The sequence below is a fragment of the Crinia signifera genome, chromosome 2 (assembly GCF_055691185.1).
Source record: "Crinia signifera chromosome 2, ASM5569118v1, whole genome shotgun sequence".
In the NCBI taxonomy this organism is placed as follows: Eukaryota; Metazoa; Chordata; class Amphibia; order Anura; family Myobatrachidae; genus Crinia; species Crinia signifera.
In genome coordinates this window covers 118061488-118082856 of record NC_139218.1, presented here as the reverse complement: position 1 = coordinate 118082856, position 21369 = coordinate 118061488, and the positions used below count along the sequence as shown (strand labels likewise).

The following is a 21369-nucleotide window of genomic DNA, read 5'->3' as shown; positions in this document are numbered from 1 at the left end:
CCCACTGCCCCAGATATGCCCCCACCTTTGTTGTTGATCCTGCGGAGGGAGGAGAGTCTGGTGTCCCCCTGATGCCCGGCTAGTGTTCCCCTGCTGCCCACCCCCCACCCCAGCTGATCTCTTCCCCCACCATCCCATGGGGAATGTATGTGTACAGTAGTCGCACACATTTCCCACCGCAGCGCCTGAGCACAAACATCATTGCTGAGCTTGCTGGCTACACACGCTGCCTGCTACACTAAGAAAAAGTACTCACACGGCGCAGCTAGACTCCGGAGTCCGGGCGGTGCAGAGCTGGTCCGGCTCACTGTCAGTGTCACTCAGGTGACGTTCTGAGGGCAGGAGAGCACAGCTCGCTCGGCGCGCTTCTCGTTCCCCTCACTTTCTTCTCTGTGACTGACTGGGCGTAAGCAAGTCAAAGCTCGCGGGCCGGCTCCTGATTGGCTGCCGGCCCGCTAGCTCTGATTGGCTGACGGCCAATCAGTCACAGGGATACACGGTGAGGGGAAGGAGAAGCACAAGATACGCTCTCCTGAGTCTCCTCACCTCAGAAGGGAAGCGGGCAGCAGCGGCGGGCAATGAATGAGGGAGGGAGGAACGGTTGGGTGGATGGGCAGCAGTGGTCGAGCCACCCGCATCGCTGCCGCGAGCTACTGGTAGCTCGCGAGCGACGGGTTGGCGACCACTGCTCTACAGCCTTTCTTTTATCCCCACGAAGTGTTGGCGATTTACCCCCCAATTGGGACATCATTTCCTGGCTTCATATGCGCATATGAAAAGAAATCAATTAACCAGGACTTGGTAACTATATACTGCACTTTAAACAGTTGCTAATATTGCACATGCTTTTTAATAACTAACATTTTTATATTTATATTTATATTTATCTTTGTATTTTCTTTTGCTTTTTCATTTTTTTATTTATTTATTTTTATTTTTATTTTTATTTTTATTATTTGTGTTTTGAATTTATTTTTCTTTTTTTCTTTTGTGTATATCCTGTGTTCATTAATTTGAATAATGCAAATAATGTTTGTATGATATGTTTATTAAATAAATTGTATATCTGTGTGCAAGAGGCGCCTACTGGTATCTCTTTTTCTTTTGTAAACTCTTGCTTTTTGGGGGCGGCAACCCCCTCCTAGAGGGCAGCCATTTGCACACAGCACACACACACTAACCCATAGCGCTCAGAATCTTTTGCTGTTATGTTAAAGTTTATGATCTGATAGCAAAATACAATTATTTTTGTAGACTTCAATAAAAAGAAACTGTATTCAAATATATAAATTAGGATCAATTTTGCTGTACACACAAGGGAATGTTAATACTAATATCTAAAGAGCCTTTTACCCCTTTACACCGCACAAATAACCTGGGTCCAACCCGGGTTATTGCCGGGTTGACCCGGGTTACTCTGCGGTGTAAAAGGGCATTTTGAAAAATACCCGGGTCAAAACAAGGGTTCTACTGGGGTCAGACCCGGATTGCTGGGCAGTGTGAATGGGTAACCCAGGTTGAGCGACCCGGGTCCTGTTCACTTTTATGGAGGAGGCAGTAGTGTCACCTCAGTGTTGCCTCCTCCCCTGCCCCAGACTATCGTGCAAACGCTCTGCCCCCCCCCCCAGAGGACGCCAACGACCCGGCAATAAGCCTGGTCGCTGAGAGCCGCACTTAGCGCAAATCCTGGGTCACTCCTGGGATGGACCCATGTCCTAATCCCAGGTGCGACCCAGCATTGCGGTCTAAAAGAAGCATTACAGAGCATTAGTAGTATGTTACTCTGCAAGAACTAAAATCCCTTTTCGAGTTAAACAGATTGCATTAATAACAAGTTAAATGGAATGTACAGTAAACCAAAATAACAAATGTAAGTTCAACAGGATCTGAACATTGGGTTGACCTGCATTAGGTCAAAAGTCAACCATTCGACCATTATTGGTTAACATGCATTAGTTCGCTATGGACAAAAGATCAACACAAGCAAAAGGTCGACATGAGTTTCTCACAATTTTTTTAATACTCTACTCTGAGTATAGACTACGATTTGGAATGCTAAACGGTGCCGTGCAGAAAAGTAGTGGAGAAAGGCACCTGACCTAAAGCATAATGACCAAAGCAAGGCATGTGAGGGGACATAGTACACTAATTGGGGGTTCATATGCTCTAATCTACAATTTGACACCCCCAAAAATGTAAAACCTCATGCCCAGCATTTCATGTGTCTACCATTTCTGTGTTAACCTTTTGCTTTGTCAACATTTTCCACATGTCGAACCTGTTGACCTACAGTACTGTAATTACTATTGACCCAAAGAGCCACACCCAAGTTCCACTCAGAAACGCACTGTTTAACACTTGGTTTTCCGGACCTTTGATCATGATTATTAGATATTCTACTGTTTTAACCTTTTATATATCTCATTTACTTTTCATTCTGCTCTTTATATTGTGAGGGACTCTATATAATTACTCTACCTAACACAAGAAAAATGCTGCCCAACTATTTACCAGCAGTCAAAATGTTGGAAACAACATAACAGTAATATAAGCGACGGTGGCTGTGCATGCCCAAATGGAGCAACATTTGGATTGCTGCATCGGACACCATTTGATATTCGAAAGTGCAAAAGCACTTGAATTCCCCCTATAGAGGTGAGTAGCACCATTAGCCTTTTATTATACAGGATAGTTTGAAAGTGAATTTAATGTCCCTCAGATGTGGATCCATCAGGAGTATGTCTTCCAGGGCTGTAGTTCATATAAGCTGATGTTGCTACTTCAGGTCATAATTATTTAATCCCAGGTTAACAATGCCACACAAAATTGTAGATTTATGATGCAGGGCTAAAAGAAGAGAAGTTATAAAATTACTGGTATTTCAATCAGCTCCTAACTGTCCTGTTACTTAACAGTCAGAAGCTGATTGGCTAGTGATAAAGTACCGGGCACTTTATCACTTCTTCTCCATTATCACTGCTTCATACATCTACCCCAAATTTACATTATGTACTGTATAATGTGAAGAGCACTGGAACAGAGAAGACTACCTTTTTAACCATTCTGTTGTAATGGTGTGTACACACGGTGAGATTCCTTTGCTAATCGACTAAGATTCGATTGCTATGCAATTTTTTCGTACTCATGTGCTAAGAAGGATTTTGTCAGAAAGAGTGAACTAGAATAAGGCCCTATATTTGGAGATCCACTAACAGCAATCTTAAATTTACTAATAACAGTGATTCACCCGTTTATTAACTGTGCTTTGTCTTAATTATGAGGCACTTTTAGAGTATTGAAAATAGAAAAGTAACAACATGCGCTTTGTCAACTTCAGGGGCCATTTTTCACTATTTTACAAATTTACTATAATATTTAAAATCAAACAGACATGCAGTTTAAGCATGAGAGATAGCAAATTGAACACAGCAGATGATAAGATAATATAATTTTGATGGTCCACATAAATCCACTTTCCTCTTTCAGACAATTGGCCAAAATGGGTCCACATTATTCACTTCAAATTCTTTTTTGCTTCTATCACCTCTAACAAGAGGCTCTAGAAGGGGTCACTCCAGTTTAGCCACAATCAAAATCTAATGAGGTTGTTTCAGGATTTGTCATTTGTTTATAAGTTTATCATCCAACAGATCTGAAAGAGTTAATTTTACAAGATATACATTACTCAAGTAAAAATCATACTTGTATTCAAATGGGATTGATAATTACCAAATTAATTAATATTGATACTGACCATTTTAATTGGAACAATAGTGAAATAGGAGTTATTATTTTGTTCAAAGACATACCTTATACACATACTGAAAATGGTCACTACCACAGATTTAGGTCCTCAAAAGAAGAAAGCATAATCTTACACACAGAAACACACCTGGATACTTGGAGATTATTTATATCTTGAAGGAAAAGTTGTTATTTTCTCTCTCTTTCTCTACTCCTAATGAATGTATTTACATGTCTAGTTGTGGAACATGCATGTTTATAGTAGAGATTGTGTAGTTAGCTCCAGTATAAAGTTATTCTGGGCCGGATGGAATGTGATTGAGGGTGAATGTTAAATTGCACCATATCTCACTTTTTTAATGTGTGATTTCTTACCGAAGATGTAATAGGGTCCGATTTAAAAGGAAAAAACGTTAATGGCATGTGACCTCTTACAATATTTTATACCAGGACACATGCAAATTTTTAGGCCAATTAGAATGCGCGTTTTATGATGGGTAAACTGCACCATGAAAAAAACCACCCATAGGAACACAGAAGTACACTAAATTAGCAACCCCACACCCTGTATTTTATCCCCAGATAGGGCATGAGGCATTTTGGTTGGGAAGAGGCTGAGTAAGGGAGAAATAGAGAGAGAGAGAGAGAGAGAGAGTATTTCAGCATAGCAAAGAGTAGAGCAGTGGTTTTGCAGGGGCTGGAGAAGGAGCAGGAGGCATTCCTGAGCAAGAATGTGATGGAGCAGGATGTGGAGGGAGAAGCTCTTCAGCCTGAGTTGCAGGAGGAGGAATGCCCAGGTGGAGTAGGTGGACAAGAAGGAGGATGTGGAAGAAGATGACCTGCCAACATCTTTGCAAGGGAGGACCCGCACTGGGTGTAGGGTTTTCTTAAAAAGAAAATTGTGCTGTGGTCAGAGCCATGTTGCCTTTGTTCCACTGACTGCTTGGGGACCAGACTCACCATATTGCTCTGGCCAGGAAAAAGGCTTTGTGGTTCCACATCACTGATGTAGTGAATGATGTTAGTGCCTATAAGCACAATGTGAAAAATGTCAAAAAGCGCCTTAATGACATAAAAAGAGTTTTAATAGCCAGAATGGCCAAATAAGTGAAAGAAGTTCAAAGTACAGGGAGTGGTTTTAGGACTTCAGTCCATATTATACAGCATATGAAGAGAGCTTAGCCAAGTGATTCCACAGAGATCCTACTGGGGATTCACATCCAGAACACTGATCAGCTTGCAACCAGGCCACTTTCTGGTAAGTAACCCCAAATATTTTTACCATACATATGTGTAACAAAGTATTCACAACAAGATTATTGTGAAGAAACAGCACAGTTTTGTAAAATATCAAATGTTTACTAGGTAAACCAGGCAACATTTCACAGTATGATATATTGGTTTAATTCTAAAGAAACCAAATTTAGGTTGATTATTATTTACAAATTGTAAATTTTTATATAAAATTTATATAATATTTTGAATAAATTAAATGGTACTTTTGATTTGGTTGTAATAATGTGTTTGTTGCAAGGGATGCAGGAGTTACAGTTTGAAGATGTTTTTTGACGTTTTGGGGGGTTTGCTTGTTAACAAGAGCACACAAGAGCATGTTAACGAGCACACATATAGATAGTAAGGGTTGTGTTGAAAACAATTTACATACCATCAATTATGTTAGCATGATATATATATATATATATATATATATATGCCAGTAAACCTCAAGGGTGGGCAGGGATGAGCGATGCAGGATATAGGCATCATGAAAAGACCCTAGGTAACCTGCAACCACACTAAAAGTGGCCATACATCAGAAAGATATTGGGTACTTGTGTATTTTAGTGTCGCCAATCGCATCGCATACCATAACGCATATGATGGTATGCGATGCGATGCGATATCGTACGATAGTGCACGATGGCATACAATTTTCAAATTGTATGCCATTGTACATGGCATACAATGCCATACGATGCGATGCGATTAAACATTGTATATGCACCCTAATGGGTGCTTATACAATGTTAAGCACCCTAATGGGTGCTTACAATGTTAAATGCACCCCCACGCCACCCCCCCACTATAAACGTGAACCCGAAGCGTGGCGAGCGCAGCGAGCCCGCGTGGGTCGGCGGTATGCGTCCTACGACCTTTTCATACCCCCACTATCCACGTCGGCGTGGGGTTGAGAATAGAATAGTGTGGCGAGCGCAGCGAGCCACCGAGCCCGAAGCAGTACAGACACTGCATCGTTGCTACCAGCAAAGGCTCCAAATCATCTGATCATATAAGTTCCAAAGCTTTCTGCTGTTGAGCATAAAAAGCTGCACCACTTGTTGAGAGGGAGTCCAGGTACACCCCTGCATGGTACATACGTGGAGCATGGAGATGAATAGGGACCTGGATCTAGTGCTGGTCCTGCGCCCTCTTCCTTTTTTTCTTAATTTATATTTTTATAAATTTTTGTGCAATTTTGTACAATTATAAATTTCCAAAAAATTAAAATAAAAAAAAGAGAATCAAGAAAAAAATAAAAAAAGAACATATGTTATGAGTAATATAATGTTCTTTCCATTATACATTATTTATGTTAAACATGTCATTCAATAAACATAACATCTATTAAACAAAAATAAAAGGTCTACTAATATCCCCTTATTATTTTACTAGATCTGTATCATAGGTCTATATTCTTAACCTATATCTTTCAAATCATCACATCATTTATTTATATCTTTAATTACCAATTTATATTCCATCTACAAGACATTTTAGAACGGGTGTACTCCTAAGCGTACCATCACTGAGTTATACCAAGAGGTTCATTTTATGGCTTGTCTTAGTGAATCCTTTATAAGGATTTGGCATACGGCATCCAAATAGAGAAAAATGTATTTGTTTTCTTCTCTTTATTTAATGACATTTCTAACCAATCCATTTGGAATAGGTGTGCAATAGTTAATTTATATTCAAAGTATTACTTGTCACCCATTGAGATAAAATTGTTTTGCGTGCTGCAGCAAATATCTTTACCAAAAATGTTCTCTGCCCATATGATAAGCCCATTATATTTGTCTGAGTGAATATATCCCACAGGGCCCATTTTGATGTAAGCAGAATATTTATATAGTATTTAATCAATTCATATCTACTAATTTCTTGCCAAAAGGCATTAACTTCTGGGCATTGCCACATACAGTGCAGTATATCTGCGTCAGATGTCTTGCATTTAAAACAAGCTGAGTCAAATGCTATACTAATCTGCCATCTACGTTTAGGAGTACAGGTTGAGTATCCCGTATCCAGGCATCCCGTATCTGAATTATTCCAAAAACTGTGGATTTTGGGAATAATTAGAATTTTTTTTACCCCCCTAACCCTTTTTTTATACTTACCAAGTCCCCCGACATCCACGACAGGCCTTCAACATCCTCTCCGTTGTCTCCAGCGGTCCCAGGAGTGCATTGCATTAGTGTGTGCGCTCGCTGGTGACGTCAGCGCGGCGCCTGGGAACTCGCGCAATACACTCCTGGGACCACTGGAGACGCCAGAGTTGAAGCTGAAGGCCTGCCATGGACACCGGAGTGCTCCATGGATGCCAAGTTACCATCGGGCCACCACCAGGGGACAGGTAAGTATGTTTAAAAAAAAAATATTCCAAAATCCGGAAAAATCCCTTTTCCGGAATGCTCGTCGTCCTGAGCATTTCGGATAAGGGATACTCAACCTGTATAATATGCCCGATGCAGTAAATTATATTGCATCTCTGTATATGTGGCAGAAACCAGAGTTTTATTCAGATGTACAAAGGCCTTTAAAATCATTTGTGGCGATGTGTCTGGAAGATCATCTGACCATTTTGTAAACCCTGTATTTGATCCTTCTGGGGATATTTGTCTCTTAAGGTAAGGCTATATTGATGGGGTTTTGTTTATTTTATTATTTGTACCTCTTATCATAATGTCTAGGCTTCCGGCATTACATAGTTACATAGTAGTTAAGGCTGAAAAAAAAATTGCGTCCATCTAGTTCAACCTAGGTTGTTATACTACATTATACCCTGCTGTATAGTATGTTCTGAAATTTTAACAGATTATATTTCTTATTGGTACCCATGGATGTTTTTAACCAATAAGTGTTTGTCCAACCTTATTTTGAATGTATTTATAGTGTCTGCCGACACCACTTCTCCAGGAAGAGAGTTACAGAGTTTTCTTTTGTCTTTGAGTTCCAGAGTCTTCTTTTGTCTTTGAGTTCCAGAGTTTGACTGCTCTGAATGTAAAGAAATTTTTAAATTGACCCTAATAATGTTGATGATGATAATGATAATAATAATAATAACAATAATAATAATAATAATAATCAGTTTGAGTATACATATTTTGTTTTATAAAACATAAATTCTAATACAGGTTGAGTATCCCTTATCCAAAATGCTCGGGACCAGGAGAATTTTGGATAACGGATTATTCCGTATTTCGGAATATTTTAATATTTCAATGATGTATTTTGAAGTATCTTGCATTTATGCTGTATAAACACATAATATACACACAAATATATTTTATTACCACATAAAATACACACAAATATATTTTATTTGTTCAAAAAACAAGGTTTCAAAACGTGAAACAAAATGTGTGTACTATCACAGCAGTGAATTTGAATCCCAAGCAATCATTGTCTTGCACATATATAGTGCCAGTTACATATCATGTCCCCAATGATGCTGTTACAAATGTCCCCAGTGAGTTTTTAGCAAAAAAAAAATTCTTTCTGGAATGTCTGGTTTTCGGAATAATTTGGATAACGGATATTCGGATACGGGATACTCGACCTGTACATTTTTTAAACAGACATTAATAAGAAAGTTGGAACTGAAGAATGAGCCAAGGGGTAAATCACATACAAACTAAAGTCTAAAAGGTTTCCTTTCTAAACAGAGAAGGAATAGATGATCGGACAGCCAGACAGACCTCTTATTACGTCATACAGAAAGCTGACACCCAGAGAAAAGTGGTTCATATACTGTAAATGTCAGTGTTATTTCCTGTCTGTCCTGCTATATAAATATTTCCTTGTAGAGCTACTGCTAGTATCTGCTGTACAGTTATCATGGCCATTGATGTTGAATCACACTTTCACACTCACTGAACCTTTGATTAGTCATGCCGGCTTGCACTGCAGGGTAGAATGACAGATACTACAGTCTGACATTAAGTTCAGTATTTTGAGTTGGTGGTGCCCTAGGTGTTATGAGTAGAAATGCCATACTTATCAGTTGTGCATTGCTTATGACCTTTTCTCTGACACCCACTACTCCCTTATTTTTAACAGGATAAGTGCTTGGTAAAGATGAAAAGAAGCCAACAAATTTTAAAAAATTAACATCAAATTATTTCTATTCTGGCATCCTAATATTGCTGCATTAGCAAAGCACTTAACCCTTCCGTGAAACTAACATGATGCAATGTCAAACTCAGTGTCAAGCAGTGATGAAAAGAATAAGCAGAGCGCTGTGTATGAAAGTGTTTGAATAAGTGCTGTTATACACCATCCTTATGTACAAACAGCTGCTCCCTACTTACCCAAGAAATATTTCATCATGGTTTCTTTGATGTGCATATAGGGAACAGTCATCAGGTCAGTCATATTGGTTCATTACCCCCTCCCTCTCCATTTAAGACAGAAGGATTTGGTCTGAGGAGCTTTGTAAAGAAACCTTGTTTTGCATATAGGGACCAACACCAAGGTCAGTGTGGTCCTATTAGCAACACACCCCAAAATAACCCTGAATTAATGGGAGGATATCATCTAGAAGAATAGACCAGCGCTGGGCAGCTACCCTATATTGTTTTTCTTGTCTGTATCTATAGGAGCAGTGCTCCTGGTTAGCGACCCATCAGCGGTCAAATTAGCGCTGTTAAATCGAGAATCACCTTGTTAGAATAATACTGAGTGTCTCGGTCATTATACAAGTCTTAATACGGAAAGTAAAAATGACCTGATCAGGTACTGAGGTGGAAATGTACAGTTACTGGCTGCCTCCAAGGCATATAGCTCCCCTTTACCCTCGCTATAAATGGGCACCGCTGATGGCATAACCCCCCTGTTTCCATGAGGCTGCAGCCACACAGAGGATGCAGGAGGTCATAGGGCTCACTAGCCAGGTCTAAGTGCTGTGATTCACAGGTATTTAGGGAACAGTACCTAATGCCGGGAAGTGCCCATTCCTATAAGAGACCTGTGCTAGAGTCAGGTGCAGGTAGTGCTCACTCCCCTACCCTCTCTCTCTAGCTTCTTTATCAGTGACACTCTATCTCTCTTGCTCCTCTCTCCCTCCATGATAATACTCTCCCTCACTTTCTTCCTGACACTATGGCATATATTCAATGCCGTGGGCAAATGGTGACTGCGAGCAGGACTTTTTGCTCGCAGTCACCACTCACCCTGTCAGTATTCAACTGACCCCCCTCATTCGCAAATTCCCCCTCGCTCCGTTTTTTGAGCGAGGGGGAATTTGCGAATGTGCCTCCAAAAGCTGCGAGAGCCGAGGCTAATTACAGCGAGTTTGCTGCACTAGCCGCGGCTCTCGCAGTTTAGGGGAATCCTCGCCGTTCTGTGACTGCAAGGATTCCCCCGGAACGTTGCATAGTGCGAGCGGCCGGCGCGGGGGTTAAACTGCGAGGATCACTGGTTTTCTGTGATCCTCGCAGTTTAACCCCCTCGCCGGCCGCTCGCACCGGCATTGAATACTGCACACTGTCTCTCTCTCTGTCTGACACTCCTCTCTGTCTGACACTGTCTTTCTCTCTTCCTGACAGCCTCTTTCTATGACACTCTCCACTTCCTGACACTGTCTTTCTCCATGACACAGTCTCTCTCTACTTGACACTGTGTCTCTTTACATTATCCTGACACTATCTCTCTCTTCTTAACACTGTCTCTCACACTATCTCACTGTCTATTTCACCCTGACTCTGTCTCTCTTTCTCCCTGACTGTATCTCTCCTTGGCACATGCCATCTCTCTTATTCTCTCTACCTCTCTCTCTCATTTTTGCTCACTGAGACTTTTATCCTTACTCTCTCTTGCTCCCCCTATCTCTCTCTCAATCCCTAATACTCTCTACAACTAACTCCCGCTGGCTCCTCTACCTTCTCTCTCTCTCTATCTCTCTCTGACAACCTCTCTTTTGTTCTCTCCTCTATAATCCCTTTTGATCTTTCTCTGTCTCTGTCTCTCTCTCTCTCTCTCCCCCCTGTCTATCTCTCATTTCCTCTTTTACAATAATTCCCCACTCTCTCCCTGACCACCCTTCTTTCTCTCTTCCTGCTCTTCTCTCTTCCCCTGAAACCCTTTTGTCTCCCACTACCCTCCCTTTATCTCTCTACTGTTCCCCTGAGGGGTATTGTTGTGGCAATGGCATGGAGGGGGTAGGGGGGGTTCAAGATTTTGGTATGGGGCCTGCAAATTCTAGTTACACCCCGGCTTCTGCCCATGAGTGAGTAGTAGAAGTATTTTCAGATACAATAGATATTTCAGAAATATATCAAGACAGACCACATTTACAGTACTTCTCATAGAAAACTTTATTTCAGTTGTTGAGAAATGTTACTTAGTAAAATACCATCCTAACACATTTGACAAAGATCACAATGAACCACGTATATTGTGCTTCTCTTTCCATCTTTTGTAGTACACTAATAAACACAGTAATAGAGAAATAAGTATGGAAACAATAATTATAAACATCAGAATCTGTGTTTGTTTGTTACAATGGGGCTGTGCCTTATTAAAGTGATATGGCAACAAGTGTTGTGAAACATGTCATAAAGAAGCAAGTGGAATGAAAAACTGGTTGTTGTTTTGATATGTTAAATTTGTGAATTTGATTAATATAGAAATATGTTTGATACCACACCTGTCTAATATGGTCTTTACATGCCTATTCTCTTGTTAAAATGTATATTCTCACATTAACTAGTTTATTTTTTTCTACAAATGATCCTGTGGGTATTGTATGAAATACTTAGTCCTGTTAATATTATAATATTCGGTACTTGTGTATTATCACGGCGCCCCCGATATTAAGTCGCACGATTTTTAATCGCATCGCATGCCACGCATGCCATACACCCGATGCACAGCGACATTTAAGCCCCCTATACGATTTTAAATTGTATAAGCACCCTAATGGGTGCTTACAATGTTAAATGCACCACCCCCAGTATGAACGCCAACCCGAAGCGTGGCGAGCGCAGCGATGGGCGCCGTGATAGTACACAAGTGCCTAATATTCTCATTTGTCTTCAGATTTTCCACCCCATTCCACATAACCAATTGTGGACCTAGTGCTATTTTTTCTTTTATGAACCTAAAATTCTGGTTATAAAATATTGCACTAAATTTACCAAAGGGTCCGTAAAACTGATGCTTATTTAAAAATGTGTGTTTATAAAAATATAATCAGTTTATTTGAATAGGTTAGACATATGAAACTTGTTTATACAGAAGTACATTTGATAACTATTTTTACAGAGCAGGCATTTATTCTAATTAAAGGCTGGGCAGGTCGCAGAAAAGACAAACTGAAGACATTGGAAAGAAGGTGCTAAAGTAGTAATATTACAAACAAATTTGAAATGCAAATTGAATCTGTGCAACATGGCTAACAGTTTAGGTAGCAATGGATTTCGACAATTAAGATGCAATTCTCAGAATCTGCTTTCAGCATAAATGGGCAATTCCATAGTGCAACAGTAACACATTTTAGATCTGGGTACAATATAGTGGTAGTCTGGATCACAACAGTCAGAAGGCTGAAAGCGCATTGACAAGATGTGAGGAGGGGAATGGAGGCAGCAGGAAGCCACAGACTGAGAGTTATAGAGAGGGAGGAGCATGATCTCCAGCAGCACAGTGTATATCAGGAGATGAGGGATGTATCAGTGAGGACAGGGCTGCATATGACAGAAGCAGTGACATGATGTGAGGAGGAGAGTGGAGGTAGCAGGAAGCCCCAGACTGAGTGTTATATAGTGAGAGGAGCATGTACCCCAGCAGCACAGAGTATTTTAGGAGTGGTGTGAAATGTTAGTGATGACAGGGCTGAATATGATAGAGGCAGGACATGATGTGAGGAGGGGAATGGAGGCAGTAGGAAGCCACAGACTGAGAATTATATAGTGGGAGGAGCAGAGTTCCCAGGGCCATGATCTCTTACATATTTGTCGTCTATTATCTCATACAGATCTGTCATCTGTTATTTGTCTGTTTGTTTGGAATGCATTTGGACACTGTTGGACCAGATTGATACAGTTAAAACGTTGACATGGAAAAAGGTCAACTTGCGTTTTTCAGGATTTTTTTTTTTCACTGACTTGTTCATACTTTACTATCCCAGTGGGCATAGAGGGAGAATATAATAGTGTGCCTGAAGCACATGCGAGTGGATACGGTACACTAATATGGTGTCCATGTCAACCTATGTCAACATACAGTAGACACCAGAAAAAAAAAAAAATCTCATGTCAACCTTTTTCCATGTCATCCATGTTGACCTTTTGCTTGTATGGACCTTGTCGACCCTCTTCATGTGTCGATCTTCTGCATGCCGACAAATAATGTTCAACCTATTGACCTTATGATTTTCAATCCACACCCGATTAATACAAAGTGAAATGTCTGGAGAATTTATAGTAGCTTTAAATCAGCATAAGTTTAAGGGAAGACCCTGTAGACATTCTCTTTACATATTAAAGGCTCACAGCATTTCAACATTTCAAGTTCTGTCATAATTTGGAATTACAGTATATTTTGCTCACATGGCTGCCCCCCCCCCCCCCTGCATGCTGGGTTTGTCGGCAGCCTATGGGGAAACACCCACATCATTCGATGGTCGTCGACCAGAGAATGATGTGGAAAGTACAAGCATATCTAAGTGACTTTCAGGTCACTTAGAGTTACGTTCACACTGGACAGGAACTGGGCGGGTAGCTGACATCCGGTGATGTCAGCTGCCCATTCCCCGCACCCGCAACACTGGGCAATTTCCATGGGATCGCCCATCGTTTTCATGGGAAGCCCCATAAAACACTGGGAGTTTGCATGGGCGAATCCCCTGGCCTGCTACCCCACGCACACCCTGCTCGCAGTCTTGGGTGCGTGCACTCGGCAAACACTCTGTTCGCCGTGCCCTCAACCATAACATTGGACCAACGTGCGTGCTATGGAGGATCCAAACAAACCAGAATAACCCCCAATTTTCCAGATTAGAAAATAAAGAAGATGGTCTCCTATTGACAGCAGTCTTGCTGTGATTAATCCCATTAAACAACATGGCAGACTGTTTCAGCCACACAAGAAGGGTGTGTAAGTACATAGCTGCACATATTTTCTTTTAACTACAAAGTGCAACATCCCAAATTATACCACTGTATTGGAAATTCAATTTATATTCTTTCATACATTTTTAAATAGCTCTTTTATATAAGGCAGCTTTTAGTATTTGTAGGCTTCAAGGATGACTATAATTCATTAGTAAAAAAATAAATAAATAAGAACAGTCACAGGAGATGTTCAAATTAGTCTGATATTTAGTAGCATTATTCAGGGTGCAAATTGGATGATATATCATCTGTTCTATGAAATGGATAATGTATCATTTGGAGATATGGCAGGTGTATACACATGATACACCTGATAACAGGCTGCAGACAGGTAATGTTAGTGCGTACCTAGCCTTATACTTACTGTATTTTGGGATACTATATTAAGGTGGCCATACATCTACAGATTGATTGTCAGATTGGTGTCATGACCACCATGTCAGCTACCCGGTCCCTCTGTGCTGTCCCTAGCCCAAGAACCTCTGACAGGTCCTCTGCCCTGGCGCTCACCTCCGCTGCTGGTTCCCATGCTGGTAGAGTGCATGCTGTCGCGCTGTCACCGCTGGGTGACAGTGGTGGTGTGTGCTCCTGTGCCAGACGGGCTCTGGATAGCGTGAGACATGAGCCGCCATGATGGATCCGTGTCAGGTCAGGCCTCTGGCTGGACACGTCGGCTGCAGTGCCTCCACGCACAATCACCGCCGGCTGGTTTCCGTCGCCATCTCTGGCGGTTGCCATCTTTTGGGATCCTTCAGCCTATGCTGCGCGGCTCCATTCAGTGAGGTCAAGTGGCAACTAATCACCGCGCAACTCACACTTCAAATACTGACTTGCTGGGCAAGACCGGCAGTCAGTACAATGATGTCTACCCGCACGCATCATTGATCCTCCCTGGCTGTCTGTAGGTGCTACTACAGTTCTTATGCCTTTGTTGAAGTCTCCTTCAAGTCTCCTGCTGATTGTTTCACTGCATGTACCATATCATCAAGGAACCCGCTGCCGCCTATACGGATAGGACAAGGTTAACCCCTCAAAGGGGTAATATCTTCTCCCTCATTCCTGACGGTTAATCTCTGTGGTCACCCCTGCTTCTGCAGCTACGATCCTACTCAGCACAGATTCATTCGGACTTCATCATCCAATCCTTCTTCCAATCATCCAATCCTCATCCAATCATCCAATTCTTCTTCCAATCATCCAATCCTCATCCAATCATCCAATTCTTCTTCCAACCATCCAATCATCCAATCCTCATCCAATCATCCAATTCTTCAACCAATCATCCAATCCTCATCCAATCATCCAATTCTTTAACCAATCATCCAATCCTTATCCAATCATCCAATTCTTCAACCAATCATCCAATCTTTCTTCCAATCGCTCAATCATCCAATCTTGCAGTTTTTCAATTATTCAATTACCAATCATCCCCAAAGCTCTTCCATAAGTATTGTATATTATTGACTTTATCATTCATCAGAAACTACAGTTTTATTATTGTGTCATCATTCATATTCTGTACCGCAGTATCTTCATTAAATACGGTTTACTTTATTCAATTGCTTCACTCCCTTCTGTCGTTAATGCAACAGCCCTACATCAAAGCACCCAGCCTCCATTACACTCCAGCTGGTGCTTCACGAAACGTGACAATTGGGCTGGTTGGAACAAAAACCTAGTAAAGGATGAGTGACAGTTTTTGGCAGTTTTCCAGCATTTCAAAGCAAATGGTCAACTGTCATTTTCTCTCATCCATTACCAGGTTTTTGTCCCAACCAGCCCAATCTAACAATCGATCTGTAGATGTATGGCCAGCTTTATTCTGCAGTCATGTACAATAAAAATAGAAATTGTTTTGCATTACTTTAATACATTACATATTTGTTTATATTATGTACAAATAGTCATAAAATGTATAATATCGAATGGTTTACAAATATATTGTATACTAAGGTGAATCGCCTAATTTTTTCTAGTAATAGTGTATAAAAAGAGAAAATACTATATATAGCTGAATTCCCAGAAAAGTCTGTATGACCGTGCATGTATCAACAGTATGAACCACTGAAAAAATCTTGTCATTATACAGTATCGTTGTCCTATGAGTATATCACTGTTCTTTAAAATGACGCCATCTTTTTCCAAATGTGTCATATATAATGTAGAGCCACAGGCCAGTAAGGATAAGAACATTATATTTATCTTTCAGTCAATGAAAAAATTACTATTTCTGCAAAAATGTCTCCTGCACAGCCAACAGACAGATACATAATACCAGCAAGGCTAGAAGTGTTGCTGTGCCATAGCAAAGAATCTATCAAGTTTTTTCCTGACCATTGCTCATTTGTACCAACATCTCTGTTAAATTTTGATCAGTATCAAACTACGGTATATTGTCCACTAAATCTGGGTCTTCGAGTCTTGGTTTAATTTCATCTATAATCATTGCACATACGATTTTGTCTGTTTAATGAGCAATTACATTTCTGTGACCTACATTATACTTAATTATCATCCTGATAGACAGTCTCTTTAGAGATCAGTGGTCCGTTATTACTGGGTTTAAATGAAAAGATTGACAGTATATAGATAGTTAATATTTCAAAAACAGATTTTTGACATTCAATAGGAGGAAATTGTGAGTGAAAAGGTCAAGAAAGTGAAAAGGTTGACAGTTAAATGGTTGACATGGGCATAGGTCGACAGGGTTAAATAATAATCAGGGTGAAAAAGTTGACATGTAACTAGTCAACAAGGAAAATGGTGCAGGTTTTAGTGATATCCATGCTTCAGCACAGATGGTTCATTCAAAATAACTCAAGTACAAATGAAGTCACCTGTGCTCAAGCTTGGATGTCACAAAAATCTGCTTGGATGTCACACTGTTGGTGTGCTTTGAGGACCGTGGTTGTGAATGCCTGACCTAACGCAACCCGTATTGCCTAATCCTAATCCTCCACTTGGTACCTAATCATAACCATTCCCTTCTACAGCCTAATCCTAATCCTCTGCCAAGTGCCTAACCCTAACTATCCCCTCTGGCAGCCTTACCCACCCTAGCCCTTAACTCTAACCCTAAAAGTGAATGTGAATTATTTATCTTTTGAACTATCTGATCATTTTATTCTAAAAATAACAATGTCTTCCACTGATTTTGATGCTCCGAATACTATAAAAACACTGTGAGCAGCATTTTAACAGACTTAGAAAATCACTGAGAGAGAATGCAAGAGTAAATACAATGTTACACAAAGTTATAACCACTGATAGCTGGCTAGGGCGATTAAACTACTCAAACTTGTTCATTTTAATATTTTTCTTTAATTCTTTTGAGCTTGTATTTAAGTTCCAAAATGCAATCAGCTAGCACCAGCTATAAATAAGGCGAGGGAAAGATCACCAGTGTGCAGCGGTGTAGCTAGGTGCCATGGTGCCCGGAGCAAGGGCATATTTCGCGCCCCCCCTCTCCCGGTAATGAATTGGGGGCGTGGCTAACATGTGTTGGCATGTTACATTTGAAATATATAAGACACTGTAACGGAATCTGCTGCACTATATAAGACGCTATAACGGAATCTGCTGCGCTTTATAAGACACTAACGGAATCTGCGGCACTATATAAGACCCTATAACGGAATCGCATTGTGCAACATGGATTGAGCCAGGGTTCGCATTGTGGCACACAGATTGGGCCGGAGTTTGGGTGAGGCGATGACTCAGAGAGGATGTGGGGAAGCAGGGGTGGAGGGGATGTGGGGGCAGAAGAAGAGGGGATGCTGGGACGGGGGGCAGTGGGGACAGAGATGGCGGGGATGTGGAGACAGAGACGTGGGGGATGCAGGGACAGTGACGGAGCTCTGCAGGAGGCTGCCTTTCCAGTGGGGTGTTGGTGCAGCATGGCTTTGTGGGGCAATGGGCTTTTCTGGATGTTGAACCCATCCACCCCCCCCCCCTGCGTTTTTTTTTGACATGTAAATCCCTTTCCCTAGTGTGTACTCATATAGTGCTCACCTTGCCTGTCAGAAATCTCTGCGGCTTGTTTGGAGCTGGGCACCGGGTCTCCCTTCGGTGGTGCCTTTCTGGCGCGCTCCAGGGGCAGGCAGCTGATTTGTTGTCTCCCCAGGGTCTTTTGTCTCCGGGTTTGGAGTCTCTGGGGCAGCTTCAGAGGGAGCTCCCATCAGCGGGCCATGGAAGGAGGAGAGGGGCAGGCAGAGGGCTTCTAACAGTGCGGAGGTGCGGTGCCTGGGGCCCCGGGGAGCGGCGCAGGAGGTGTCGGGCTGGTTGCTGTTCCGGCTGGTTGCAGACGCTGCGGGTTGTTCCCAGCGCATGGTCACCTGCCAACCTGCTGCGCGCGGCAGTGGAGGGGCCGCCGCGTCCATTACAAGTGCTGGTAGATTGTTGTGCGCGCCGCTGCGTTCTGCCGAGCGGCGCCGGCGGCGTGTAGCGAAGGGGGGAGGAGTCAGGGATGCAAGGGCTTCCTCCGCATCCCTAACTAATATCAGCTATTTGGGCAGCTGCAGCGGTGCCACTTCGGATCTACGCCACTGACGCTGAGTGACAGGACCAGCAGCTAGGCGCCGGGCAGGGCAGCCGCCGGCACACGCTGCCCGCCATTAGTGTAGTATGAGATACTTGTAGGGGATCATTTGCGGAGGGGGGGCGGGCCGGCGGCGCCATTCCACCAATCGGAGCCCGGAGCATGAGCTCCGGTGGCTCCACCCTCCCTACGCCTCTGCCAGTGTGCCATAGACTTTAGATGAAAAATGACTTCCAAAAGAGTTGCTTTATCTGAAAGAGCTAATATTGACAATAATATATATAAACTAAAACATTTTATTTTTAAATGATGAAGCCTGAAGCACAGATACTGTAATCTTTGGGATAAGAAATATCTTATGTGTAGAATACAAATGCGTTCAATATATTAGACCAGGAGTAGAAGCATGACAAGAGAATGGCAAATGTAAAACACTAATGGAAACAGGTTTTTTTTTGTGATTTTTTATATGTTCACTAATATTATCTACAAGCTATAACATACTGTATATATTTTTGGATGGATGGGATCAGAGGTGATTAACCCTTTGAGTGCAAAGTGAATTTGTCAAAATAGGTGTGAAAATTGGCAAGCAAACATTTTTATTCATCCTACTGATCTGTAATGTTTACTTTTAGGTATGAAATATAATATTTTTTTACACATTTTTTATTTGAATTTATATAACAAATGTGAGCGATGCTGGCATTTTTAGCGGATATTTTGAATATCTCACACAGTGGTCAGAATCCCGGCGGTCAAAATCCCGACGCCAGAATCCCGACCGCCGAAATCCCAGCACTGTGTCCCTCTGTGGGTGTCCACAACACCCACAGAGGGAGAAGAGCGCAGTGAGCCCGCAAGGGGGGCAATCCATGCCCCCCCATGTCGGGATTTCGGCGGTCGGGATTCTGGCATTAGGATTTTGACCACCGGGATTCCGACCGCCGGGATTACATATCAATCCCCTCTCACAGATATGTTAGCACTCAAACTGTACATGGCACTGCAGGGAATTTTGTTGTTGTTTTTTTTTTATTTTGTACTATTTTGCATGTTTCCTGTATTGCGGATTTCCGGACCCTTTGATCCCACAAGTACAGACTATCATTGAAAGATTGTTTAAATATACCACAGAGCCACAGAATTCACTTTCTGGTGATTACAGAAGATGGTCTGTCTTATACATTGGTAAATGCATGTTTCATTTTTAGTAGCACATTAAGTGTGCAAAGAACTTAAATCAAAGAACGCGTGTAGTGTTGTGTGTAGTGTTGCATAAACGTGGTTGAACAAAAGGCAGTGATACACTTATGTATTTGTTTTAAGGTGATGTGCATTACTAAGTGAGAATGGAGAAATTGCTCATACTGTACATGGCAGCAGCACATGTGGATAGGTGCTTAGACCGTATATGGAGCATAGTAAAAAGTGCTGATCCAAAAAACATTCACAAGCAGAGAGCTACAGATGACATGCAGCATGTTTACTTGGCTGTGAACATTGTATTTTATGTCAATGCTGTCTGTATTGACTTCCTGAGTACTGCATAAGGCATCCATCATATGTTAGGGTTTTAGGATTGCCTTAGCATGAAGTGAACTGCATTCTCATGCACCCTTAAAATTCCAGTGAATGGGGTGTTTAAAGACCAACTCTTACGAAAAGTTTTAACTTAATTTGCCTGTGACAGTTATTGTAAGCATAAATCAAGCTCAACATGTAAAAGCATTCTATTGTTATTTTACACAAAAGTAACAGCGTTAAAGACAAAACACATTGATGATATTGTTCTCATATCACATATAAAGAACATACCAGAGCATGAGCACAGATATAAATCATAGCTATTTCAATTCCCTATTGTTCCTTGATGTATAGTATCATCGTTTAACTGACCAATAGTGGAACACGTCAGCAGTAATGTCACTGTCTTTAGATCTTCCTGGTTTTCTGTGGAGAAGAACACTTCAATGTACATTCATTGTCCACATAACAATAAATATTTTGCACATTAAAATTAGATTCCTTTCTGCAATGCTGAAATCTTCCAGTCTGCTTTTATATCTTCCTGTTATATGTCCAATTTCTGATTTAAATTGAGAAAACACCAACATATGACATTTTAACATACAACAGACCAAGACAAAACCAAACCACTTATTCACTTGTCCAGCTCTCGTCTTGAACTCGATGCAAAGACCAGTTGATTTATTGGTTTTTATGACTTGCTGTTAAGATGGTGAGAGCTCTTGTTAAGGATTCTTACCAAGTCCTCCAGGGTATTGTGGCAATTCAGGTGCTTACATTGGCTGCTTTCAAGGAGTAGGTGGTGGTTTTGGGGAAGGGCACGAGCCCTGGCTGTCAAAGCTAGCTGCTCGGCCTTGCCACTGTGGAAAATAAACAAAATATTTAGAGAAAGAAACAAAGTGGATTTATGAACTGTGGGGTTTATCTATCAAGCAGAGAGAAGAGTGGAGCTATAGGCTCCATATACAGTAGGTGTTATTTCTCTATTGTTATACTGTACACATTGCTCAAAAAATAGTGTGATTGGAAACAATGTACTCTTGGTTTACTTCCAACTCTGTATCAGTCCATTTATGTTTTAAAGGCATTGCTATCTACAGTATACTAACCTACTCTCCCAGAAGGTGCATACGACTCACAGTTTATAGGGTAGCTCCACCAGAA

At 41.4% G+C, this 21369-nt stretch overlaps 1 protein-coding gene across 2 annotated transcripts in view; it reads right to left on the bottom strand.

The window, feature by feature from the left end:
- Window positions 1-11324: 11324 nt before the first annotated feature.
- The window catches only part of SYT6 (synaptotagmin 6), a 400031-nt gene continuing 389986 nt past the window's right edge, over window positions 11325-21369 (bottom strand). For both annotated transcript variants that reach the window (XM_083172753.1, XM_083172754.1), the window contains exon 7: window positions 11325-21065. In XM_083172753.1, the coding sequence (XP_083028879.1) occupies window positions 20994-21065 (72 nt within the window). In that variant the 3' untranslated portion in view covers window positions 11325-20993. The remainder of the gene's footprint in view (window positions 21066-21369) is intronic.